This window comes from Diceros bicornis, chromosome 5 (assembly GCF_020826845.1).
Source record: "Diceros bicornis minor isolate mBicDic1 chromosome 5, mDicBic1.mat.cur, whole genome shotgun sequence".
Classification (NCBI taxonomy): domain Eukaryota; kingdom Metazoa; phylum Chordata; class Mammalia; order Perissodactyla; family Rhinocerotidae; genus Diceros; species Diceros bicornis.
Window position 1 is genome coordinate 61122681 of NC_080744.1, and position 27688 is coordinate 61150368.

A 27688-nucleotide genomic window follows, 5' to 3' on the forward strand; every position below is an offset into this window, starting at 1 on the left:
CCTCAGGAAAATGAGAGGGCTGAACAAGGGGCCCTTCCAATGCCATGATTTTAGGGGTTAGGTACACGCTAGGCCCATCCACTATATTTAATCCTCAGATCTTTTCTCCTTACTCCATAGTGCATATCACCTCCCTTCACCAGATACCACTTCTGCCTGTGTAAAATGAGAGGCTTGCATTGGAGGAGAACAATTTTAATGCTCTTTCTAGATTCACCACTCTGCACAAGAAGAACGGTTTGCTCCACTCTTATAGCTGAAAGAGCAAATGCTCAGTGAGGTGAAGGGAGGGAGAGAGCCAGGATTGAAAGCCAGCTTGGTCACTGATGGAGCTTGACGTCCTTTTACTTTATCTGCCTGCCTCTCAACAGTTGGACCTGCTTGATTTGATGTTCAGGTTAAAATTAATGTTCTACCAGGAGATAATGATTGCAAGGGCCCCTTTCTCCCAGGCACACACCTGCCACCCCTTGGTGTTTCTCCAGGCTGTGAGGTCCTTGAGGTTAGGCACTTGCATCTTTCATTTCAGCTTTCCCAGAAATGGGTAGGAGGACTGAAACACAAAGGTTCTCCATAGATCCGCCTCGAACGGAACCGAGCTCCCTCATCCGCACTCTGTGACAGGCTCTCCACGGCATTTCAGTGACCCCAAGGTGTGGTCCTATTCCTTTACAACACTTGACTGTTTGCATTAGATTTCAACAACCACCCTAGGAGGTGGAGAGCAAAGCTATTTGTAGCCCCATTTTACAGGTGAGCAAACATTTCTTGTAGAGGCACAATAGCGAGCCTGTGTAAAGAACTTTTGTTTTGCAAAGAGCTCTATCAATGATGTCATCTTTGCCTTCCACAACTCTATAAGGCAGCTAGCTGGGTGCAGTGGCAAGAACTGGGACTGAAGCCTCACAATGCGTGGGGTTCAAATTCCAGCTGTGCTGCTTGGAATCCTGAGTAAGTATTGTAATCTCTCCGCACCTCAGGTGCCTCCTCTGTGAACGGGAGGCAGAGGGACATCCACCTCAAGGGCCATTGTGAGGATTAAATTAGATGGCAGCACTTGGGCGACTTGGAATGAAGAAAGCCATCAATAAAGGTTGATTGCCTTCCTTCCTTCTCTTTTTTGATGAGGGCTGGGAAGAAGGGAGTGAAACCTAAGACCATAGCAGCTGCGGGTCAGCTGGAGGACCAGCAAGGAACAGGAACCAGGTCGTTAAGCCTCAGTTGGGGTTCAGGGATTCTCCTTTAAGGGCCAAGCAGGCGGGGAGTCAGGAGGGGAGGGCAGAGAGCGCAGCGCTCAGTGGCAGCAGCTGACAGGCCTGTGGGAGGCCGTTCTCTCCACAAGGCAGGGACCCCTGCAGCTTCTGGGCTGACTTTGTGGATTCAGCCACACCTCACAGGGTTTTGTAACTCCCCACTGGCTTGAGGGTTTGCAGATAACTTCTTTCTCACCACGGGGGTTTCCTGCTGTTAAAAATAAACAAAGCTCTTAGACACCGGGCTAGAGGCCTGGTAGGGGAGGGTCAGCAGAGGAAGGCCCTGGGGCTTGGGGTAACTCCTGAAAGCAGCCGAGGGGTCTGTGGGCAGATGCCCCTGAATTCTGCTGGTGGGGAGAAGAGCCCCCGAGCCCCCCAATATCCCGGTGTTTCTTTGCTTCCCACCAAGGCTAACTTTGAACACATCGACTTCCCGAGCACCGCCCTTTTGCCCCACTTTTTGCGAGTTCACAGCTTTGGAAACAAAGCTCTCTCTCTTTCTGTTTATTGGGTGTCGAATTTCGGATCTTTCTGTATCATAAGATTCAAAACACCCTGCAATGTCATTTTTCCCCCAAGATAAATTCTAAAGCGTCCCGATTCATTCCTTCACGAATTCAACAGATGTCTTTGAGGCCTATTTTCTGCCGGGCACTTGATTCACAAAGCCCAAGGGACCCCTGGCTCCAGCTATTACCTAGGGTGTCACTGGAGTCCCCAAATCTCCCCTTCTGAGAGCCCACTTCTTCCCCATCCCAACTTCCTCCTTCGCACACAGCCTTGGGGCTCTCAGCCGGTGTGATCTCACCGATGAGAGAATCAAAACAGCCCCCGGGGCGCCAGCGCCGGCCAAGGCCCCGGACCGGGATCAGCGCGCGCGCGTCCACGTGCGCCACCACTTCCCGGGGCTCAGCGTTCCGTGCGCCCTCTCTCGGACCCGGGTCCTCCCAGGGGTACATCGCCAGCCTTTGGTCTGAGGGCGCTCATTCGCTGCGAGTCTAACCCTCTCCGGCCGGCAACTCCAACTGAGCTTCCCGAGTGTGGGTTCCCAGAGCGGACGCCACCGCCCGAGCCCAGCCCTCCCGCCTAGGGCCCCTCTCGCCGCTCCTTTCCCACGACTTCCTCCCGGCGCCCGCAAGACTTCAGGTCCGGGCCGCGCGGGGTCCTACGCGCTCCAGCCAGGGCCGCCGCTGTCCCCGGCCGCCCGCGTGGGCGTGCGCTGCGCCGGGCGGGGGAAGGCCGGGCGCCCTCCCGGACGCTGGAGGCGGGCCGGGCGCCCGGGGAAGGAGGCGGCGGGGCGCGGGGGAGGAGGCGGGGAGCCCCGGCGGCAAGGGGGCGGTGACAGCGCCTGGAAAGGAGGCTGCACGCGGATTTGCATGAAACACAGACTGGGAGCGGGCGGGAGCGGGAGCGCGGCGCACGCCCCGGGCCGGCCCAGCGAGCGAGCGAGCGAGGGAGCCGGGAAGGAGGAGGGAAGCGGGGAGGCGAGGCTGCTGAGGCGGAGGGATCTGCGCATCAAAGCGAACAAGGCGAGCAAAGTTTGGCTGGGGGTTGGACTTTCCTTCCTGGAGGCGGCACCCAAACAGCTACCCCGTGCGGAAACCCAAACTTTCTTTTGCCACTCCGAGTCTCGCGGCCGCCGCCTCCGCCCCGCGTTCGGGGCCTGCCCGACCCCGCGCCGCTGTCGGCCGCCTGCCCGTCTCCCCCGCCGGCCTTCTCCCCGCCGTGGGAGCCGCTCGGGGCGCAGGGCTGCGCGCCGAGCCCCGCAGGCTGCAGCGCCGCGGCCCGGCCCGGAGCACGGGCAAGTTCGCCGAGAGTTGAGGCGAAGTTTGGGCGGCCGCGGCCGGCCCCGGCCGAGCGCCCCTCTGCGCCCCCGGCGTCCCACCGCGCGCAGCCCCGCCGGGGGCGCCCTCCCCCAGCCATGTCGTCTATCCTGCCCTTCACCCCGCCGATCGTGAAGCGCTTGCTGGGCTGGAAGAAGGGCGAGCAGAACGGGCAGGAGGAGAAGTGGTGTGAGAAGGCGGTCAAGAGTTTGGTCAAGAAGCTCAAGAAGACGGGGCAGCTGGACGAGCTGGAGAAGGCCATCACGACGCAGAACGTCAACACCAAGTGCATTACCATCCCCAGGTGGGGGTCCGAGCGACCCGGGGGCGCGCCCGCCCAGCCCCCTGGCGTGGCGTGGCCGGCCGGGTGGGGTTGGAGCGGGAGGGAGAGTGTGTGTGTGTGTGTGTGTGTGTGTGTGTGTGTGTGTAAGGGGGGGTGGGAGCGCGGACAGAAAGGGGTTAGAGGGGACCCCAAACAAAACCTTCTCTGGATTTGCAAAGATTCATCAGAGCCTGGGGCTTCCACGCGGCACTCTCACTTCCAGACCTCACATTCGCTTTTCACCTCCGGGAAACGGGGGTGCTGCTGGAATTGGCCACCCCCACTCCGGGGAGCTGCGGGCTAGAAGTTGAGGCCCGCTTTGTTCAGCTCCGCGGGCCCGAGCCCCTCCTCCGCCGCCGCCTCCCGCCCCCGCGGCCCGCGCTCGTGGAGGTGGTGGTGTCTCTCCCTTTCTTTTCTTCAGTCTTGTCCCCCCACTTCTTTCCTCCTCAACAGGAATGCAGTCCGTACAGCTGGGGCTGTGGGTGAGGAGCGGGAGCCTCATGATTGACAGATTCCTTCTTCGTTCTTGCTTTGCCTTCGGGATTAGCATTTTTATCGAGTATTTTTAGACTCGGTTGTGCCAGTCTCCCGCCCCCTCCGCACACACGCACTTTAGTTGCAGTGCAATGCTCTGACTTTCAAATGAGAGACAAGTGGCAGAGAGTAGGGTCTTCTTCCCCGCCTCCCCCGACTGTTTTTGCTCTCCTTTGAGTCTGAGATTGCGGGTAGATGCAGAATAGAGGGGGCTCAGAGCCAATGAGATAACAAAACGCACCCCAAAGTGGGCCTCGCCTCGGCCCTCGCATTCCTGCAGAGCCCTCCTTCCCAAAGCGCTTTGCCATCTGTCTGGACCTCCTTTATCCTCCACATTGCGCTAGCTAGGTCAGGCGGGAGCTCACAGATGGCTGATAGAAGGGGTCAGTGACTTCTCTGCATTCCCCAGGGCCTTCTCTTAGCTTAGCTGCGCCTGGCTGAGAATTAGGGGGTGTGTGTGGGGGGGTTATCTTGGCCTTCTGTCTCTCCCTCTCAGCCCCCTTTAAGGTCTGATTCTGCGCCAAGGGAGTGTGTGTGGGGTGGGGGATGTCCTTGGGGTCCCAGGCTGCAGAGGAATGAGTAGAGGGTCCCCAGGGCCTGAGCCCTGCAGAGATTGTCATCCTTGCTCCTGGGCCGGCAGTGGACTCCATCCTTGGCCACCTGCTCGGGGCAGCTGTGCAAGGGCTGCCAGTGGTGTCAGGCAGGCACAAAGCAACATCTGTCCGTGGGAATCCGGGGCAGGCCTTCTCTGGAAATGAATGCCACATATGGTGGGAGTGCTGACTTAAAAAATAATAATTTTTTAAAAAACTGGGTGGATCTAGTCAACAAAGGGGGAGCGAAGGCAGTGTGGTGTCTGGGAAGTGCGCTCTGGGCGTGTGATCTGGAGCCAGAATGGACTTCAGAGGAGGTGGTGTGATGTGGTGGTCAGTGAGCCCTGGGTTCTGGTCCCAGCTCTGGTTCTTAGTTCTTCTTTATCCCTTGGGTTGGGGGTTGGGAGTAGGGTGAATGAGTGTCCTACTCCGCCCCCCCCCCCCGGGGGGAGGGGTTTCCAAAACCTGTCTTCTTACCTGCCTGGGTGCATTGATAATAAGTGCTTTATGCCTTGAAACAGAAAGAAAAGATGGTATCAATTATAAAACGAGCAGCTGCATGAAGTGTTTTCCAGTTTACAGAGCACTTTCACATGGTTTTATGAGATCCAGAAAGAAAGAAACTCCTGGAAAACAGATAAAGCAGTTAGGCTTAAGATTGATCTCACTTTTAAAGTTGAGAAAACTTTGGAGGTGAGAGGTGGAAAGGCTTGACATCGCAGACATGGGATTCTGACCAGAAGTGCTCCTTCTCCTACCCCATGCTGCTCTTCACCTTGAAGTTCTGGGTACATTCTTTCCTGAATGCCAAAGCACTGTTAGCTAGGGGGTGAGGACTGGAGGGGGGGCAGTGTGGATCTTTGTTGGTAAGATTGCTGATGTTGAATCTGTGGGCTGGTGACAGCCTGGAGGAGAGGCCTGGCTTCCCCTGGCCTTGGTGGGAGTTTCCCTCTGGGGGAGCATGGCTCTGGCCTGCCTCCAGGGTCCTGCAGCCTGAGGCCTATGGATGCTTTGGTGTTTCTGCGAGTTCAGGCTAACTTGCCCCCTGGCTTTCTCATGACTCTGTTAGGGCCTCTGGTTGCATCTGGAGGCATCTTCTACCTGCCTGGCAAGGACTTAATGCTGAGGCAGATTTTTTTCATCTTTTCTCAGCTAGGGAAACCCAATTGCTTGGGTGGATCCAGACAAAATGGATTTCCATCCCTGGATTTTGTGCCCACGCCTCTGGGTCACCTTGTCTCCCTTGGCAACAGCTGCTGCTGTTTTGGTCATGGGCAGAAAACTAAAGGCCACGTCTCGGGGAGGTGGCTAGCTGGCCTCATGCTAGCGGTATCAGTGTGTCTGCGAAGCCCTGTCGATTGTGCTGTTGCCTGTGAAATTGTCTGCTCTCTTCACGGTGCCTTTTATAACTAGGGCTTTAGAAAGTCGACAAAGGGAAATGTTTAACTTGGTTATCCCGCCGTGTGTGTGGGGGGTGGGGCACAGGGTGCCTAAAAGTACTCTATGAGATCTGGACGGGTTTCAGGAGCCCTCGGTCTGAGGAGATTTTGACAAGCGTGTTTTGGCTAATATGTAATCATGAGCAGCAACAGCAACATTTGGCAATTATAGCTGTAAACTCTGGCCTTCCAGACCACATGCTTGCTTCTCTGTTACACCAGCTCTCACCTGTTTTGGTGATCAGGCGAGCTGGAGGGATGCATGCTTACTGATATCAAGAATGTAAAAGAGACTAGTGCCAAGGAAGCGGTAAGAGCTTGATTTAGATACACTGACAGAGGGACTGTCAGGATACTGTGAGGTCTGGCAGGATGGGAGAACTTAGACAAGTTGTATAATAGCATCTCACTCCTCACCTGCTTGGGTACCTGAGTAAAGCTGCAGGTATCTTCCTGGCAGTTAATAAGAATGAAGACATCACATTTGCCACGGAGAGGTAGAGAAGGCATGTGCATGTTATGTCAGTAACAAGGAGCCAGGTGCACTTAAAAATGACTGTTTTAATGGACACTGGTAACTTGTGCTTCCACCAGTAATGTAGATCCATGTCTTGTTCCCAATTGTTGGGAGCTGGACCAAGCTTAAGGCCTGGTTTGTTTGGAAGGGAATTTGGACTTCCTTGTGTCAGAGCACCAGGTTCAGAGGAAAAGGGGGGAATTGAACCAAACACCAGGTCTGACACACAGCATCTCCTCCGTCTCTGTGCATTTATTCTTTTAACGTGGCCTCCTCCTGTTTTCTACCTGGACTCTGCCAGGCTACTGTCACCCTAGGGAGAAAGGAAAAAGATCCTCATCTTTAATCCTCCTTTCTCAGGCTTCTGGGGACAGACCTATTACCAAGGCTGCAGGAGTGGCCTCTTTAATACCCTCTCCATCTCAGCATCTCCTGTCTGCCCACCTCTCTCAGCTGCAAACCATTCCTGTGTGGCCCATTGGAAGCAAGCCCACTTGGGTTGCCAGGGAGGTGGCCCATCCTCTTCTTTCTCTTGTTAACCTTGATTAGGGGAGTTCCACACATGGGCTGGGAAGAGAAGGGGCCTGCAAGACAGCGGGTAGCTGACCATGGGGCTGGCTCAGAGCTCTGGCTGAACCTGGGAGCCGCTTGACATTCCCTTGACATTTGGAACCTTGCAACTCGCTGCTTGCACCCAGGAGTTGACTGTTTGGCCCAAACAGTTGCAGACAGCCCCTTGCTCACAGTTCCTAATCAGATGTTACACGTTGGATTTTGTTGATTCCTTGATATTTATTGGCCCCCTCTCCTGTCTGAGTTAATATCCCAGGCAGTGGGGGAGGATGCAGAGGTAAATTTGCATCACAGGCCCCTGCCTGTGAGGAGCTTACACGTGGGAAGGGAAACATTAATAGGGCATTATTTGAGCATCTAAATGCTATTTCTTTCTTATCCCTAGCCATCAGAAGAAATGTGAGCTCTACTATGGAGTGATTATTTTTTGAGGGGAGGGGAACTATGATGTGTCATTTAAATATTGTAAAAGTCACTATGTTAGAAAACAAAATAATGACAGCCACATGTTTTCTCTGGAAAAAGCACAGAATTCAGGTCCTGAATCTTGCCATTTTAATACCCGGATGGATTTAGGAATTCACTTGGTGTCTCAGAGCCTTCATGTCTGCACCTGGAAAGTCAGGATGAGATAAGGCCTGTTTTGTAAACCAGAGAGATTGACAGATGTGTTATGTTTAGCCCTCTGTGTGTATCATTCATTCATTACTAGATTATTCAATCATTTATTAAATACCTACTACGATGAGCAAGGCAGGCACCTCTTCTCAAGGAGCTCCCTGTCTCGAGTGGGAGACAGACTTGCCCAAAGATACAGGGTGTGAGTTGCAGCTGAGGGATGTACAAAGTGCCCGGAGACATGAGGGACAGACCGTTAATTCTGTGGGAGGGGGTGGGGAGAGGAGGGAGGGGCCTATGTGAGGTAGGAAACCAAAACGAGGACTGCAGTTATCATCCGAAGGAAGTTTCCAGACTGCAGTAGGATCATGCGAACTTTGGGGTGACATGATGATAGGTGCCTACAAGAATGAGGACATCTTCATCTTCTGCCTTTTACTAAACTGAGCCACTGCTACTAATATGTCACCTTATAGCTTGCTCCACAGGGTTGTTGACCTGTTTGCAGTATTGTATTCCTCTGTAAAGTGTTCTCTCTTTGAAGTAAAAAGTAATTTAGTATTGCAAACCTGAAATCCAGGGAACAGCAACTTTAGGTATATTAGTTCAGAATATAACAGAGCACATTGATAAAAAGTGGACAACTTGGAGATGAATGTGGACGCTTAGAATTTCAGAGTTTTGGTGTGACCTAGCTTTTCATTTCTCTGGTTAATACTTGCTGAAAATAAGTCCCAAAAGCCTGAGTTTCTGTATGGACATAAGAGCTTTTCATAATACATTTTTAAAAGTCTTTGCAAGGACGTAAAGTTTTGAACGACAATTCTAGTAATAGAGAAAAGTCAATGAATGCAGTAGTCATTTAGTTCTGATGAGAAATGCAAGAAGTTGATGAAGTTGAGAGAATTTGGCTCAAGCTTATCACATCAGGAATCCAATTAAAATGAGTTTTTGAAAAATAAATACTGGTTTAATAATGTAAACTTGTAATTGCTGTATTATTATAATGGAAATAAAATTAACACGATTTAATGGACTGAGCGACCATTAATTTTCACTCGTTAATTTATTAGGAGATTTTAATGCTATTTGATGCACAATACAGCCATTATTCTGTGTGAGCTCCTTTATGAAATAAATAGGACCAAGCAGTGCTTGCTTTAAAAACTGAAATCAGACTTTATTCCCGTTACCTTAGTCGCTCACCTTTATCCACCTTTCCCCCAGCCTCCTATGAGTACAATTATGTTCTCTAGTGTGGAATGAGTTTTCTCAATCAACAAGGCTCATGAATAGTCCTAATTAACTTTTGTCCTTGTCTGCTTTGATGTATTGATCTATTAAAAAAAAAAAATCAACCCCGCCCCCTTCTCCAAATCCACATCTGATAGTGTTGGTTGGCTGGGAAGAGAACTGCCTGGAAAGGCTGCTCGTGAAGGCAGCCTGCTGAGCGTGCAGGGGCCAGGAGGTTTACCAGGCCTTTGCAGACACGAATGGCTGGGGCCCTGTTGGATGGGACTAGCTCCTCCCCAAGGAGGGCCGGAATCATCTGTTGACCACTGCTGGGTTCCTGGGCCATGGAGCCTTCCATCTCCCCATCTTCAAGCACGGTGGTTCCTGGAAACAGTGGGAAGTTGCCATATTAACCCTACCCTGCAAAAGTTTGGTTGCTAATTTTACCCTATTCCAAGTTTTAGAACAAAGATCCCAGGAGAACCCATCCACCTTCATTTTTATGCTTTCCTGCCATGCACCTACCAGGTGTCAAACCCTGTGCTAGGTAGCAGGGACAAAATAGTGGACAAAGCAGACACCATCCCTGCCCTCCTGTAGCTTCTAGTCCACTGGCTGCCACCGGGGTTTCTTTGGAGTTGTACTGATGGTGTGTGCGTTCACTCTAGTTAATTTGTAAACCCTGTTTTCTTGATGCCGGAGAGCCAAATCCCCCAAGCTCTGCAGTTATTGACTCCTGACCAGAGTAAGTGTGTGTGTGTATGTGTGTGTGTGTAACATTATTCTTTGTTTTGACTTACTTAACAGTTTTAGGAGTAACAAATCTATAGCACAAGTCACACTAGCCACTGTTGATTATCTGAGGTCTCTGCTGTAAACAGCAGCCTGCCACAGTGGCACACTGCTACTGAGTGTTTTGACGGAGAGACTCAGTTTAAAATGAAAACACAGCAGAAGCCTATTAATTAAGAAGTTTGGCTAATTCTGGACTAGGCTAAAGTTTATTTAGCAGGGCTTTTCTCCCCATAAATGCTGTCACAGAAAAATTAGTTATAAACAGGGTTTTTGGGGTCATTTTGGAGGCAGGAGTCAGGAGAGCTGGGTAGGTTTTAGGCTTAGCTCTGTTTCCAATTAGCTGTGTGACCTGGGGCAAGTTGCTTAACATCTCTGGGCCTCAGATGAACTGGAAAATAGACTAGATAAGCTCTGTTGAAGGGCCTTTCTAACTCCAAAGTGGTTTTCATGCAAGCATTTTAGAAGCTCCCATTTACATGTATCCAGTTGATCAATGAATCACAGATCTTGCTTAATTCTTAATGTCCTTAGACCCTATCAGTCTGGTGCCAATTAATTTATATAAATGAAAGTAATAAAATTATAATTCAGTCTTTAATTTTGGTTATTTTCCCCTCTCTCCTCCCTTACTCTGTGAATCTAAATCAGTGAAATTTACCTACAAAGGAATATAAAAATAATACGAGTATCAAGACATGGAGGCTGTGTGTCCTGAGATGCAGTGAGCAATTTTTCTTCTTTTGTTGCTATTTTTGGCTTTTCTCAGAGCAGGAAGTTTACTTAAACTAATGACCACAAATGCCTAAAAATGGTTAAATGTAAGAGGTAGGCATTATAGAGGATACCTGTGGAAAATGTTTGCTCATATGTCAGAGTTTACCCAGGAAGCTTCCTTTATTTATTTTCAAGCATCTATATAAAGAAAGGCTATACTTGATTGCGTCAGTGTGCTCCTTTTGTTGGGCTGCGTGGAGGTTACAAGTTTAAACCCCAGCTAGGAAATGAAAAGTGAGTTTCCCCCAAAATAGTACTTTTTCTGTATCCCGTGGCTCTCCCTGCTTACATCTGGCACGTTTTTCTCCTGAATGCTTTGATGGGAGTTTAGGAGCAGAGGACAGTATTGTTTAAGAAACACCGTGTAAGGGTTTGCCTTTGAAACCTACAGTTATAAATCTGGTCGCTTCTGCTGCGAAGTGTTGCATCACAGACTGCCAGGCCAAGTTGTAGCTCTGAGGTGTCACCGTTTTTTCCTTTTAGACTGGACTTTTGAAAATAGTAATGCTTTTTGGGTGTGTGTTTTTTAAAGGTCTGTTTTTACGCTGTCACAGCTCAAAAATGCCAAAAGGCATTTTTTCCTTAAAAAATCACCTCTGGGCTAAGCCCAAATGTGGAGTAATGGATCCAGAAAGGACTTTTTGAGTAGTTACCAGTGGCTGAAAGCAGGCACTGGTGATGGAAATGGGGTTTTTCCTTTTGCTTCACATCTTCCCTGTTGTCAGCTTTCTTGTATCCTCACTAAATCCAGACTCAAGGTGAGCCTTCTTTCTCTGTGCGCGCCAGAGGGCAGCGTGAAGTGGTTTGTTCTGCTGCCCTTTAAATTTTGTGTGTAGCTATTTATCTCGACCTAAACAGATTCTTCAAGTATTACCTGTGGAGCAGGGGTGGGGGGAGTGTGTGGACAGGAAGAACACAGTAATGAGCAAGGAGCACAGGGCTCTGGAGTGCCACAGCCCTGGGGTTGAGCCTGCTAGTCGCTAGCTATGTGGCAACCTTGGGTACATCTGCTTCAGTTTTTTGAACCCTAGTTTCCTCATCTGTAAAATGGGGATGGGCCCACCTACCTCGTATAAATCAACCCTAATGAGATAAGATGGATCAAGCACTTGGCTGATATTTGTAGCTCACAGCACACAGTAGGTGCTCAGCGAACACTCATTTTTCCCTTTCAAGGAGGACATTGACTGACAGTGTCAGTCATTCCAGCAGGGGACCCCTCCCTCACTCTCAGAGCTCACCATTTGGAGGACCTCGGTTTTGCCTCCAGCACACGCACACCAAGAGCACACAGCCATGCCGCTTTTTGATTTAGGGCTTGGCAGGCTATTGAAAGAGAAACAATTCGTATTCTTAGGTGTTTCTGCCCTCCCCCTCCCCCTCCCCCTTCTCCATCGTCATTTTTAAAATTGTTTGGCTGACTAAAAATAATAGTATTGAAAACAAACTTTGATGAATCAGGGCTCCTGCGGCGGGGGATGGGTAAGATCCTAAAGAAGAAACGCCGTGACTCACGCGCTTGTCACCGATAGCCTGCCGGTAAGCGTGTGGAAGTGCACGGTGTTTATTGTTGCTGGTGTTTTTCTGAGGCCGGTTAGAAAGCGGTTCTGGCTCTGAGTACCACCTCACCAGTTAGCGTGGCTGTCAAGTGAGAATGGTCAGTGTCAGAAACTCATGGCTCCAAAATGACCTGGACATGGGTGGTGGTACCCTTGACTGCCATTAGGGATATGCGAGAGGGGGCTCGTGCTTAGAGGGCCATGCTTTGGCCCTCCTTCTGGATATGCTCCTTTTCACTGGGCAAAGTTGTAGGGCCAAGAGGTGGCCCATCTAGAGCCTGCACCTCCTCCTTCCAGACCATACTCTGGGTCCCGACCCTTCAGTTCCCTGCCCCTGTGGTCTCGAGCCTACTTCCAGGTCCTGTGTGGACCTTTTCACCAGGTCCGTCTGCCTCAGGAAGGGCAGCCTGCATCGACCGTGGGCCCCAGGGCTGACAAGGGGTGCAGGGCAGGGGGATAGAGGAAGTAGATGGACTTCAGACTTGTGGTGTCTGCATGGGTGTGCATGAAGCCCCCCTAAGTGTAGGATGGGTGTGCTTGAAGCCCCTTTTAAGTGTGGGATGGTGCTGGGGGTGAACTGGGATTTGGGGCCAGTTCTCCCTGAGTGTCCACATTCCATCGTGAGACCAAGGAGTCAGAGAATTCTAAATTCAAACCTGGCCTTCCAGATTTTATTAAGGTATTTGTCCAGGTAGTAGGATAGAGCATATTCTATTCAGTTTGTTGCCTTGATTTCTGTCTTTTAAATATGACATGGTACGTGGGCCTTCATATGTACTCTTGCTTGGGACTCACCAGTGGTAGGGGCAGGCCTATTTGTAGCACCATCCTCTCAGTTGTGTAGCCACAACTGAGGCCCAGTCCAGGTGGCCTCATCATATGGACAGAATTGTGGGGAGTTCTGCGGGGATTGATTTCCTCACCTTAAACCTAGATCAGAGTGAATGAAATGCAGATCAGGGAGAAAGCGATACATATTGCAGCTGCCTGTCTAAAAAAGTGGGACAGAGAGCTGGACAACGAATAGTGCATTTGTTTGTGGATACATTTATTGGGCACTGACTTTGTGCTGGGCCTCAGGGAGTCCAGAGGTGTAGAGATGAAGTCCTGTCTCAGAACTGCGCAGAGGCAAAAATGGACACAGTGACCACAGTTGTGGGGGCTCATGGGAAAGACACTCTGGTAAAGGTCAAACAGAATGTTGTCTGGGAACCCAGAGGAAGGGCAGCTCTCTCTGAGGGAGCCAGAGGCTTCACAGAGGAGGTGGTGCTGGAGCAGGACCTTGAAGGATGGAGAGGAGTGTGGGAGTGGTGGAAGGCTGCATGGAGCGCTGGCCAGACAGCGTGGAAGGGCCTGGTGTCTGGGGCAGGCAGGACAGTTCAGGGTGGCCAGAGTGTGGAAGAGGGAGTGGCCGGAGAGGAATCGGAGAAGGAGGTTGCCAGGGGCTCCTGTCGGCCAAGCTTGGCGTTGGACCTTGCTCTGTAAGCTCCCAGGAGATTTTAAAGTAGGGGAGTGGCGTGGCTGAAGCCACCATTCTCTTCGTGTTTCATTTCCTCCCTTACCCGTGGCCGGTAAAAGCAGGTTTTCTGCCTGAGTTATCCAGGTCGGAGTCATAATCCCTTACACCACCATGTGGACAGCTTTAGGCTATGTCTGGACCAGGGTGAAAACAGTGTTTTGTTCGCCGTCAGGAGAGAAGACGAGTTGTACAGCCAGGAGGGCTCTGGGAGCCCAAGTGTTCAGGTAATTAGCCAGTGAGTCATGCCAGCCTCTTGACATGGATTCCTTGGGAAATTAAGCAGAGGGTTGCTGGGCTGCATGCAGATGCGTGGTCTCCTGGAGCAAAGGTCTCGAGATCAGATCTCGGCCTCTCTCTGGGTCTCCCCGGTGCCAGGCACAGGGCCTTTGTGTGGAATGTCTCCGGACAGTGTTTTTAATTTCTTCATTGATGATCATCTAGGCCAGGCTTTCCGATTTCACACCACACTACAATCAGTAAAAATAGCTAAATTCTCTACTGCAGACTCACAGAATGCTCTGTGTTAAAAACAGATTATATTCCTTAATAAAAGAGTAAAACAGTTTGTCACTGTTGTTCATTTATTTTATCACTGAGAGCAAACAGAAATGTGTTGACCATGTAGAGATTGGGTACAATTTACCTTATCTGGTTGGAATCAGGTTTTTTTGTTGTTGTTAATTTAAGTTTATAGGTTTTTAGAAGATAAGGTTTTGTATCCGTGGACTGATTTTAGTTCACGGACCCTTTTTGAAAGCATCGATAGAGACGTGTCTCTGAGGGGGCAGCATGCTGCAGTGGAGAGCTCTGAGTTTGTATTTGGGAGACCCAAGTTCAAATTCCCTACTCCTCCACTTGCTGCTTTGGTGACCTTGGATGAGTCACCTAACTTCTTTGAGCCTCCCTTTCCTCTTCAGTAAAATGGGAAAAATAATTCCTTTCTGGGTAGGATTGTTGGAGTTATTTATTTAAATGAGCTGTGTATTAAAAGCATTTGCAGACTATAAAACATTACATGGTGGGTTGGCCCTGTGGCTTAGCGGTTAGGTGTGCACGCTCCGCTGCTGGCAGCCCGGGTTCGGATCCCGGGTGTGCACCGACGCACCGCTTCTCCGGCCGTGCTGAGGCCGCGTCCCACATACAGCAACTAGAAGGATGTGCAACTATGACATGCAACTATCTATGGGGCTTGGGGAAATAAAGGAGGAGGATTGGCAATAGATGTTAGCTCAGAGCCGGTCTTCCTCAGCAAAAAGAGGAGGATTAGCACGGATGTTAGCTCAGGGCTGATCTTCCTCACAAAAAAAAAAGAAAAAATTACACGGTGTCACCTCCTATTTCTTTATGAAGCACAATTCTATAGTATTGCTAAAAACCCTTCTGACAGAGATGGAGTTAAGGCTTCCAAGTTCATGTTCAGATTTTCACAGAGACGTTAGAGAAAATCATACATGATGCAGAGAATTCAGTAGGAGTGTGAACGCAGGGCATGCATGCTCTGGGGCCCGGTACCAGAAGCTTAGGGGAGCTCATGCTCTTTGCCTTGTCCAAGGATTTGGGTCATGACCCGTGGCAGATCACCTGAGCCCTCATACCTGGGGGCGATCCTGGTACATGTGCCATGGACTGAGTGCCAACTGTATGCCAGACACTAGGGTGGGCCATTGATTCAGCTGGTCTAGCTTCTTTTCCCATGTGCAGTACTCTGGGAAGGATGAGCTATCCCTCTGTACAGAGGAGGAGCCTGAGGCTTTGAGAAGTCAGTGGGAGAACAGGAATCTGACCTTAGGTTTCTGGTTCCTGACCCCCGTTGTCTGCGCCAAAGCTCCCCAAGAAAGGGCTACCATTCTCATCCTCATAAGAAAATTGATGAACTTGCTTAGGTAAGTTGCTTTAGGTCTCATGTTAAGAGATGGAGCTGGATTTGCCTCCGAAGCTCTACCCCTTCTAGAATCTAGGGTGACTATATCATTTATTGAACAAACCAGGACACTTCTAAGAGTGAAAAGAGGCAGCACTATTATTAATTATGGCTAGAAAGTGGGTATAAACCTAGACTGTCAGGGCAAACCTGGGTAAATAGTCACCCTAAGTCACCCTGCCTCTGTGTCAGTGATCACGACACCTGACCAAGGTAACTGGGAGGATTAGATCAGCCAGTTTATATGCCAGTGCTAAAGCGTAAGGGACTGCTTGAATTATTTACTGCTACTTGAAGTAAATCGACCATGAAAACCCTATGAACAGCAGCAGAGCATTGTCTGATACAGTGCCGGAAGGTGAGAGGATGGCACAGAAAGACTGGGCAGGGTTCGGCTCTACTGTACGCAGGCTTGCTAGGAGTCGGAATCGACTTGATGGCACTAACAACAAATTCTAAGTGAAGTGACTTGCATAAGGTCATTTAGCAAGTTGGCCACATAATATTTTAAAACTGGATGAGATGAGACCTTAGAGATGATCTAACATAGTAAAGTTAGCACTACAGCTTACTTAACTGGAGTAGGACTTAGGGAACATTTGGCTATGCCAATGGCTCCTCTGTAGGGAAGGAGGATGGAGGTGGCAGGTGGAGGTGGGGTGTATTTTCGGGGGATATGGGGGTGGTGGTGAGGGGTGGTAGGGCATTTACCTGGCTCTAGAATGTCTGCATCCTCGTCAGGCCATGTCGCTTTGAAACCCAGGAGATGCCACTAGGCCCAGTGCAGCTTAGATGATATTTAATGGCCAGGAGCAGAGATTGCTGTGAGCTGACCTCTCCTGCCCCCCTGCTCCATTTTAGCTGAGGCCTCAGAGATAGTACTGGCTGGGAGCTGGTGGGAGTTTAGTGGATAATCCTTCTGCTGAAGAATTTTGGAAGGCGTTGAGGAAGGAATTAAAAATAACAGCAAGCGTGCCTTTTCTTTCTCTCTGATTGTGGTAAATGCATGGAATGTGCCAGGGCCGCTGCGGAGCACGTGGCCCCAAATGACCCCCTCTGCCAGTGGAATTCTGTAGAGAACACGGAAAGACTTTGTGCTGTTTCACTTCTGCTTAATGTTCTCAGGATTTGTTTCTGCGATTGTCCAAGCCTCATGCTTATTTTCTTGCCCCAAATAATTTGTTGGAAGTCTGGAGAGAGACTTAAGTCCTATATACTCTCCAACCAAACTGTTGCCGTGGGCGAGGCCCTGTCTGATCAGCTCCAAGGAGAGCAGCTGGAGTGACAAAGAGGACGGGCTACAGGCTGGGAAAAGCGAAATGTAAATTCAAACCAAACTTGGCACTTGCCTGGAGAACTTAAGCTGATACGGTGGTGCTCTCATCGTCATCCTTTGTGGCTGGGCCGTGTCTTATAAATAGAACAAGATGCATTTCCCCTTTTTTCTTTTTTTACCCCACAGACACAAGGAGGCATGTGTGTGGGTGAGTATGGGCAGAGAGTATTAATTATTTGTGTTCCAGTTCATCAGATAGCATGGGAACTGGGCCCTGGACTTCATGGAAATGACTAGGCCATCTTGTGGGTAAGGCTGGAATCTGCTTTTGTGTCTCTCCAGTCTAGCTCTCCTCACCATGGCCACCCTCTCCTCTGTAGCGGAGGCCCTCAGTCCCTCGTGCCTGGATACTGCACTAAGCCAGTTGGCCCCTTCCCTCTGTGATCCATCCCGTATTCTGTATCAGGGTCAGATTCACTGTGTTAGGATGCTTTTGGCTGCAAGTAACCCAGAACCCAACTAACAGCTTCAATAGCATGGGAGCTTATTATCTCCCCTAAGAAGTCTGGAGGCAGAGAGCTTTCAGGCATCAGCAAGGACTCAGGAGCCTTCCATCTTCAGCTCTGCCATCCTCAGCCTGATGGCTTTTGTCTTCAAGCTTGACTGCCGATGGTCCAATGATAGCCACAGCTACTCCAGGCATTACCTTCTTTACACGGTTGCATCCAGGGGCAGAAAAGACTGCTTCTCCTTGGGGGTCTCTTTATCCAGGAAGAAAACCTTTCTCAGAAGCCTCCTGGTACCAATGTTGTGTCACATGCAGTCAATTGCAGAAATAATGGATTGGAACAAGCCTCTGGAAGTCAAGGGGCCAGGCTATTTCCTTGACTCATTATATGCTTAGTACAGTAGTCTTTCCTTATCCATGGGGGTTATCCACCCCCACTGGATGCCTGAAACCATGGATAGTACCAAACCCTATATACACTATGTTTTTTCCTATATGTACATACCTGTGATAAAGTTTAATTTACAAATTGGGCACAGTCAGAGATTAACAATAATAACTAATAATAAAATAGAACAATTATATCAATATACTGTAATAAGTTATGTGAATGTGGTCTCGCTCTCAAAATATCTTATTGTACTGTACTCGCCTTGTGATGATGTGAGGTGATACAATGCTTATGTGGGGCCATTATTAAGTAAAATAAGGGTTTCTTGAATGCAAGCACTGTGATACTACGACAGTTGATCTGATAACTGAGAGAGCTATTAAGTCACTAACGGACGGGTAGCATATACAGTGTGCATACACTGGACAAAGGGATGATTCATGTCCTGGGCGGGACTTGGTGGGACGGTGTGAGATTTCATCACACTACTCAGAATGGCGCACAGTTTAAAACTTATGAGTTGTTTATTTCTGGAATTTTCCATTTAATATTTTTGGACCAAGGGTAACTGAAACCATGGAAAGCAAAACTGTGGATGAGGTGGGACTGCTGTATGGTGACAGGCACTTAGTAAATTTTAATTAATACTTGTTGATTGCTGTTTTCCTTCTTCTCTGAGTAGACCCCTGAGCATTTATCTGATGTCTTGCTAATTTCTGAGGATAAGGTGGCAAACCAGTCAGAGGTCAGTTCCTGCCCTCATGGAGCTTATAGCCTAGATGAGATGGAGAAACAATTATGTAATTGTGTTTGGAGCGCATTGTAGCAGTCTGCCATGGGGCAGCTGTGAGAGAGATGTGAAATTGGGGCTCAGGGAGACAAGTGGAAGTGTGACTAGCAGAGGAGACTCAGGGCCTCTGAATGCTATGCCTGAGGATGACACATTTTGTGACCCAAGCCAGGTCATTTCAAGCAGTTCAGATTTGTATCTCCAGCCCTCCACCAGGCTTCTTTTCCTGTTGATAAAATGAAGATAAAACCTTGCCCAGGAGTATGGAGTGAATACTGAGCTGAGAGCCTCCTGCCCCCAGGGGAAATTTTCTAAAGGTTCTTGAGGTATTCTAGCTTCAAAGCCATGTGCAATTTAAGTGCATGTTTAGTGTCTTTGTGCATCTCACTGGCTTTGAATCTGCTGGAAACTTTCTCTGAAAGCATACCGATGAAGAAATAAGAATTCTGTAAATGTTTAGTGGTTAAAAACAAAGTGCTGGCCGATTTATATAATTTTTTGTCATTTTCTGATGGAACTTTCTGCAGACATGGAATACCCTGGAGTCTTCCTGTCACAGCCAGCTAATAACTGACTTCAGGCCTGCAAATACTTTTTAATTCCAATTCTGAGAAAACAGAGCCTGTCCCAAGGCCTCGAGTTTTATTTTCCTGTTGATCTAGGAGCTGGGATCACTCGGGACCCCCGGGAACATCTCAAAGCTAATTAAAGATGTTTGAGGTTTGCCTGTTTTTCTTGCTTGATTGGAAGAGTTGCAGTTTTTGCTTTTGTTGTTAAAAAAAGAATCTATCACCACTGCTGGTCCAGGAGGTGGGGGTGGGGGGAATTGCACACTTCAGGAAACACGTGACGTTGTCCTCCTGCCCTCTTGGTGTGGTCCCCCACAGGGAGGCACCTTTGAGCTTGGGCCTGGAACCAAAGCAGCTACTTTCCTTGAAAATTCTTGAGTTTCCAGGAGTAGTCGCCAGGTGAGCCTGGGCGTGAAACCGAACTGAGTTGTCCCCATGTGAGGCTGGTTCTATTTGATCAGCTTCAGTTCAGAAGTTAATGGCCCAAGTTCACCACTCAGAGAGGGAGAGTCAGCATGTGGGGAGACAGAGGCCCTGACAGCCATTCCAGGGTGCCCCCAACCCTTTGTTTAACCACGGCTGTGGACCAGTGGTCTCAGATGTTTACCATTGCCTGTTTATAAGAGGGAAGTGTGGTCATATTTCTATCTCTTTTGTGGGCTGCATGGTTGCCTTCCTGGGGCTCATGTGGGAAGTGGTTACCGTTAAGAGGAGGGTGAAATAACAGTACTCACAAAGGGACTTTGATCCAAGAATCTTTTTGAATGTCATCTTTTGGCCACTGTTTTTTATTTTTATTTTTTGCCTATTGGCCTTAACTTCAGTGATGAGAAAATTGAACCACATGCTGGACCTCCTTCTACCCAGCTGGGCTGAATCAAAGTTGCAGTTCAAACTACTCCTCTCCCCGGGTTTCATTGTGGGGATGACTTCCAGATCTGTAGTTCTCCACAGCTAGAGACCCTCAGCTCCAGCTGCAATCTGGGCATCAAGACCTGAACATCCCAGCAACACCTGGAATCGAGCTTGTGCCATTTCTTCCTATCCTCTTCCCACAACCTACACTGGTCTTCATCATTATCGGAGCCCCCAGGTTCAGTGAGGTGTGGAATCAGCGAATGAACAAATGGGCACAGGAAGGAACTGCCATCTTGGTGTCCTGTTTCTCTGCTGAGGTCCCTTGGCCGATCTATGGTGGAGGTTGGCATTATGACTTCAGGAAAGTTGGCTGGACTTCTCTGGTTATCAGTCTTCGCGTCTACAAAATGACAAGCTCGAAGAGAGACTCACAAAGGTCTAGATCGGCTCTAATATTTCATGACATCTCTTTGCCCTTTTCTCCTTGGCTTCTTGCCTTTTGCTCTTGATGAACATATTTTCCTGGGGGACAAATCTAATTTTTCATCTGATGCTCTATCTTCAGAGGTGGCCCATTCTTTAATGACCTTATTTAGTTCTATTATGGTTGAACTCATCCGATATTTACTGAGCATCTTTAGTTGGTGGTGGTGGTGCTGCCAGAGCAGGAGCTGGTAATGCGTTGTTGATTTGGACACTCGTACGTACTCCTGCCTGCCTGGAGCTTCCCAGCTTGTGTTGAAATGAGGTCCACCTGATGAGAGTCTGGTCCCCATTCCCAGTCTAGGAAAAATCAGTCTGCAGGCAAAGAGAAATTCTCATTTCACCCAAAGCACAGGCTCCCTGTGCTTCCAGGCACCAGCTGCCTTCAACCATGGTGCTGTAAAAATACAGGAAGGAAGGGAAACGTGTTCACAGGTTGGTTAGAGATTTTGAAACCAACAATCAGCTCTCTCTTAATCCACAAGAAACCAGAATCCCCTGCTGGCTTTTGGTCTCTCAGACCCACAGCTCAACAGAGTGCCCTTTCAAAACTAGGGTAGACTTTCTTTGCTAATGGCTTTTTCCGTGAACCTCAGCCAGCCAGCAAGTATATTCTTTGAGGATTACAATTTGACCTGCACGCTCAGGAATCTTTAAAGAGAAGAGCCATCTTCACCCCCACCTGTTTTAAGGCCAGTTGAGGAGATAGAGCCTTCTAGAGATGAAGCAATTGAAGGACGGCCACTGAAAGCATACAGTTAGTCAACAACAACCATTCCCCTGATGCTGCCTTTGGTGGGAGAACCAGAGGGGTTCCTCTGTGGCTCACAGGAGAGACAACTAGAGGTGGAAGACCTGGGTTGTAGGCCTGGCTCGTCAGGAGCCAGCCTCATGGCCTTGGGTGAGTCACTTTGCTACCCCAGCCCCTGGTTTCCTCCTCTACCAACCAAAGGTGTTGGCTTAGCAGGACTTTGAAGTTTCTTCTGCTTTAAAAATTCTAATTCTTGAGCTTGCATTCAAAGAAATGACTGGCTCTGTTACTCATTCGGATAGTTTCAGGATCACTGTACGATCACTCTGGGGGCTAGAGATTGGGGCCTGCAGTAGAAGACAGGATGGAAAGAGGTTTGAGGTTCAAGATAAGCTGTGGCAGCTGGGACTGCTGCTTCCTAACGATTCACATTTGCTTGTCGGTCTCACCAAAGGAGGTCCTCAACCTTGGCTGCTGATACAAATTCCGATGCCCAGGCCACACCTCAGACCAATTCAGGATTTCTGCTGGTGGGGCCTGGGAATCAGTATTTTTAAAGTTCTCTGGGTAATTCTGGTGTGTAGCCAGGATTGAGAATCACAGCCCTAGGTCTTATGTAAAGTCATGGTTCAGGGTTATGAGCATCTGTTCTGGGGGAAAAGTGATAGTGGTGGGTTTAAAAAGACAAAAAGCACATGCACACAGAAAGAAAAAGTTCTAGATTCTAGAAGCGTGTTGATTTGGTAATCACAGCTGTTGCTGGTGAAGGGTTGCCCTGAGGTTTGGGCACTTCTCTCATATCTCTGGGTCAGTGGTTTCTCAATGTCTCTGAAGTAGTGGAACCATCTGTAGTTATTTCTGCTCAGGAAACTCAGAGCACTGAGTTGGGGGGGTGGAGATGGAATGGATTAAACAGGCCATTACACACACCCACACTTTTTTCATGAAACTAAGTCAGAGGCCTCAGCCAACGCTGGCATATTTTAGTGTCAGATCCTTGGCAGTGCCCTGGCGGATTCTGGGGGCTGTGAGAGTGTCTGCTGTTCTCTGTGCTTTGGGGAAAGTGTCCCGCCTTTGGCTGAGAGCATCCCACCACTTCATCAGCTGTGGCATCTAAACACCCCTGTTTGTGCCCAGTTGTTGGTGGTTCCCTGCAGGAAATCTGATGGAGCACAGCTGTCCGGATTAAAATTAATGGGGAAGGGCAACTAATTCGAGTATCTTTCAGGTGGCGGGGAGGGCACGTGGGGTGGTGGCAGGCATGCAAAGGGGAAGACTTAACTGGTGTGAAATGAGCTGCAGGAGGGTTGATCCATTCTGATCAACCTCAAGTCTGATCAACCCTGAAGGGTTCCACAGATTGGAGTGGGGTTTGAGGAGCTTTTTAAATGACCAGGTTTGAGATGCAGGTGTAGACACAGGCCAGGTGTAGGTTGCTATTTTCAGGCAAATGAGGAATCCATCAGTCAACAAGTTTTTATGAAGCTAAGCAAGGCACTCAGAGAAATGGAGAGCGTGGCCCCTGCCCTCAAAGAGCTTCCAGTCTTATTGGGGGGTTTGAATCCAGTACGGGATAGTAAGGAAGGCTTTTTGTGCTGTGGTTCCATGGTGAGTACCTAGGAGTTCAGAAGGAGGGGCGATGGAGGCCAGGATGGGACAGATGCATCAAGGAGTGTGAACCTGGGCTAGTGAAAGGGAGACACAGTGGCCCCGCTATCGAACTGTACATATCTTCCCCCTTCTAAGATGTTGTCTGTGGGGAGCAGCCCTGGTGGGCACCCCATTGCTATCGGGAATGGCTTTATGTTCTTGCTCCCATCAAAATTCTCTGCTTTCAGGCGTAAATTTTCCTCTGGCTTTTCCCTTTTCCTGCAAGGGCGGGGTGGTCTTTGCCAGACCCCTGCTCTGATGATTACTATCTGCCCACCTTAATTTCCTGTATAGTTTCAGTTGGAATGTCTTGTCTTTCTGGACCTAGAAATACCATGTAATACGATTGTTCTTGGTTCCAGTAGCCACCTGGCTCCCTCTCCGCGGTGGCTGCATTTCAGGTATAGATGGGAGTGATTATCTGTGCATCAGAAAACTCAGGTTGGTCCTGTGAGCAGGTTGTGTGTTCATCAGTAAATGCAGGACTGGCTTCGTTAGGCCCTGGCTGTGGCCAAGGCTGTTATTTGTCTGTAGGTGATTATTCCAGGCTTCACAAGGTCACGAGCTGAGGGTAATCAGGGGCAGATAAGAAAGCCATATATAGAGCAAAGTACATATTTCTTAAGGTGGGCGGCAGAGGCATTATATATATGTGTGTGTTTGTGTATGTGTGTTTAAAAAAAGACCTATATTTTCTGGGCAGTAGAACTTAAGTTTCCAGTAAACATCTCCTCCCTTTTTACTTTACCTTTTAATTTTGTGTTTATGGTCTCTGTGCTTTAAAATTGTTTTGCTGTGATGCCAGCCCCGCCTGAAACAGGGGGAGCAAGCCAGGCCCTTTGGAAGCCATGGTTTAGGTCCGAGTTCTGAGAGTTACTCTGGCCCGGCTGATTGACAGCTCAGACGTGATTACTGAGCTCATCTAGAAGAATAAAAATAGAAACCTGGAGCTTGAGTGGGGAGGGAGTATGCATTTATTAGTTTATCCCCGTTATCACATTTATGGCAGGAGGAATCATCATGTGTGTGTAATTCTGGTCTGGGGTTTGTTTTCTCTGTGTTCCATTTGTGTGTGTTGATGCCTCTGCTCTGGAAGTCAGAACTGCCCGGAGCCCCAAACCTGGAACTCGTTCTCTGAGCCTGAGGCTTGGAGGCCGGGCACACGCTATGTCTAGCCCTTGCTAAGTGGAAGTGGCCTCTCCCGATCGACTTGGTGGATCACGCTGCTCTTCTTTCTTAGCTTTACTTGTCAGCTGAGGAACAGTGAGGTGGGGTGGGCAGGGGCTGAGGCAGCCCACCTCTGAGACCCTGGGGCAGAAAGTATTGTGAGGCAGGTGGAGTGTGTCTGTCAGTGAGTGTGAAAACACGTGGAAGAGGCGAGCAGGAAAAGCTGAGGGAGAAAAACCCACAAAAGCAGCAGAGCTGTGTGGCCGGGTGGTGGGGGTGGTAGCAGAGGAAACACAGGCGGTGTTTTGCTTCTTTTTTACGCACTTGTAGTTCAGGGTTGCTAGGAAGACTATTTCAGAATTCCCCCACCGAACAGAGGGAACAGCTCTTCTGGGGTGAGAAGGGGAGCTGCTACTTGCAGTGGTTCACATCTGGAGGCCATCAGCACCTGGGAGCATGTGGCATGGACAGGACTGACCTCATACCTTTGTCAGGGCGACCTTTCTCCGGACAAAGCAAGCCCAGTGAACCGAGGAGGGAGGCCCGTTCCCAGGGACCCTCAGCACCCTGACCCGCAGAGTTCCCAGGAGACCCCAAATAAAGCATTTGACATAAAGCAGGCAGCCCTGAGTGTGGGCACACCCAACAGCTTTCTCTTGCAAAGAGGGCTTTTTTGGAGGGAGGAGGTGGCTGCTTTGGGCTGTTAGTTCTGAAGAAGCCAGACTAGGAGGCCTCAGAGGGATGAGAGAGAGAGACCGAAAACCTGAACTCGCTCCCCCACCCATCAGCTCTCTCTGCCAGAAAACCCATTGCTATCTTGCTGTTTTTTCAACGATTTATCTTTTTTCCCTTTGAGCCTCTTGGTGACTTTGAATAGGAGAATCAGCCACGTTGCCTTCTCTCTGTGAGCTTCTTCATCTTCAATCTCAAGGTGGGGTGATGTGTAGCACACTTTCTAGTTTGCAGAGCAATTTCCCGTTGTTCTCTCTTGACAGCAGCCCTGGGTGGAGATGGAGCTAGTGGTCTCATCCCTGCTTTGTAAGTGATCAGGGACAAGTTATATGTTCGTGGAGAAGCAGGGACTGAGGCGTTTCTCCAGTTTTTTGACAAAGTGGTTCTTTTATTACACTGTGTTGCCTCAAAAATAAATGCACATAGCGTGTGTGCTCGCAGGGGTTCCCAGTTTATCCCTCAGAAGATAATGGTTTCTTTTCATTTCCTGCTATCACTGGGAAGGGGAAACACTGCTACTGTGACCTTCCCCACGTACAGTATTTTACAGTTTACAAAACGCTTTCTCATGTGATGTCATCTCATCTCCATGACAACCCTTGAAAGTAGATGCTAGTTGAGATGAGCAAATAAGACCTGGAGATGCTGAGTGACTTGGCCCAGGGCACCCAGCTAGTAAGCGGTAAGGGAGTAGCATCAGCTGGATGCTATGGATGGGGAAGCGAGAGTCCAGTGGAGCGTTCGGTGGTGTAACCAGTGATTAGAGGCCTTGGGTTTTGCTGTTCTGAAGGCATGCAGCCGATGGTTCCTGAGCATGACCCTCTCCCGAAGGGCCTTCTTGCGCATGCTCTGTCCCACGTGGAAGCCTGGACCAGTATTCGAGGAGGAGGCACACCCAGGTCAAGTGAGGGGCCACCCTGAGGGAGTGGGGACAGGCTGCATGGGCCTGGCTGAAATCGGGGTTCACCCTGCTCGGGGCAGGGCTTTCCTCTTTCACATTACCTAGAGGTGGACTTTGAAGGGTGTGTCCAGGAACGTGGTGCTTTGAATCCCAGCACCTCTCCTGGTGTCATAGGAAGACCAGGGAGTTTAGGGTCCCAACTCTGCTACTTCATAGCTGCAGGCTCTTGAGACAGTCACTTGAACACTGAACCTCAACTTGGGGATACTCAATATGTCCTTCAGAAGCGTGGGGTCCCTGCCACGGTACAGGTCATATAATAGTACTCCCCTGGTTGGAAGTGACTTAACAGATCATCTTGTGCAACCCCCTCAACAGATGGGGAATCTGAGGCCCTGGGGGGGCTGGTGACATGCCCAAGATCGTAGGGAATTAGTGACAAAGCTGGAATTAGGACCAGGTCTCAATCCCATGCCTGGGTGTTTTTGCTTGCTTGTGCTTGCGTCACTCTGGGGTACTTTTCTTGTTAGTTCACACCCAGGCCAATAGCTATTTCCCTGCCTCGTTAGTTGCCTTATGAGGTAAAGTCAGCTGGCGCCCAGGGGTGAAAGTGTGAGGCCTCTGATGTCAACTTGGGGAGAGGAGATGGGTGGGAGAAGGGGCAGGGTGGTGGACACTTTTTGATGCTTGCCTGATGGGAACCATTGTAAGTTGAATCCTAGTTTTCCAAGTATGCTTCATGGCAGGCATGGTTCAGACACTGAGATGTTCCACTCAAGGTTTTGGAAAGTAGACGTACATTTCTCTTCAAGCCCTCGATACTTCTCTCTACTGCATCCCCACCCCCATTTCCCTAGGGCTTTAAATCATCTTTGGCTTGAGGTTGAAAGTGACCTGTTACAGTGGTAAGGCTCCTGGTCCATTTTGTGCAGTGTTGTCAGGCTAAAATATTATAAACAGACCACCAAGCTGTGTTTGGTCCAAGGCCAAGACCCTCCTCCCCTACGTGAGCAGTTGATGATCCACCGCAGTGTTCAGTCTCCAGTTCAGTGCAGGAGCCTGTTAGAGTTCCAGTGCAGGGATGCCTCATAATTGCTTGTATCGTTACCATCTGGTTTCATGGACTCTGTTTCTTTTGATTTTAATTGTGCCTCTTGGGAAAGAAAAACCGTAAAAAGGGTGGAAAAGTAAGATATCCCCTCCTCCCTCCAGCACCCCAGGTGCACGCACAGTACTGTCCTGCTGTTTGGTGGGTGTGGCTGAACAGAATCCTCCCAGTTTTTGAACATCCTCGTTTGTTACCCCTGCTCCCCCAGCAGTCTCCGGGCCCCTTCTCCGAAGGGATTTCCCGGCTGGGTTCCAGGCCAGAGCTGGACCTGAGATGGAGCTGCCTCCACAGGAACAGGGGCTGAAGGTGGTTTGGGGTGTTGTCCTGTGACCTGCCCTGCCCCGAGGCCGGCGATCCAGCCTTGCGGTGATACATTATGTGACCTCTTCAACAGTGAGTCACTCATGCCCAGATAACCACCGGTACTTTCAGGGGAACTGCTGGTATCATTGTGGCTGTGGCCATGGTTTTTCCAAAATAAGGTGCTTTTAGAAATGAAAGTACAGGGATTGGTTTCCTTAGATTTGTTGTCATGGACTCATGGCTCCCCAGTTTTTTCCTCATAAAGACTCACCTTGTTTTCTCTTAAATCGTATGCTTGGACCGGTTTTATACATTAATAGTAAATAACTGATACTTTTCTAAAATTTTTTGGGAAAACATTTTTACCTCTTTTAATTTTCCATATTTTTTAGAATTGTCTGTTTGTGTAACTGTTCTTATATGGCTGTAATCAGAGTGTATCAGTCATTCTAGCCAGGAAAGCAGGACCTCCATCAAGTATTTATCACAAAGGGAGTTGAATACAGGGCCTTGGTTACACAGGTGATAAAGGAGCTGAGAAGCCCAACATGAGAAGGGGAGGTGACCTAGAGCTTAGCGGCAGGAAGCCACTGCCACCTCTAGGCTGGAGGGACAAAGGGAAGAGGTGGTGTTCCAGAGCCCAGGGTAGGGTCACCAGTGGGCCTATCTAGAGCAGATGTGGCTGTTGCTAAAAATGCCTACCCAAGACAGAAGAGAAAGAGGGGAGA

General features: G+C 49.3%; 1 protein-coding gene across 2 annotated transcripts in view; it reads left to right on the forward strand.

Annotated features, from left to right (window-relative positions):
- The first annotated feature begins 928 nt into the window (after positions 1–928).
- SMAD3 (SMAD family member 3) overlaps positions 929–27688 on the forward strand; it is a 115088-nt gene continuing 88328 nt past the window's right edge. Inside the window, exon 1 of one of the 2 annotated variants that reach the window (XM_058541922.1) lies at positions 929–951. Coding sequence is in view for 1 of the 2 variants with exons in the window: in XM_058541921.1 (XP_058397904.1) it covers positions 3175–3380 (206 nt within the window). In the remaining variant the exon portion in view is untranslated. Of the gene's footprint in view, positions 952–2685; positions 3381–27688 lie in introns of those variants that run through there. The other variant, XM_058541921.1, reaches the window with a different exon arrangement.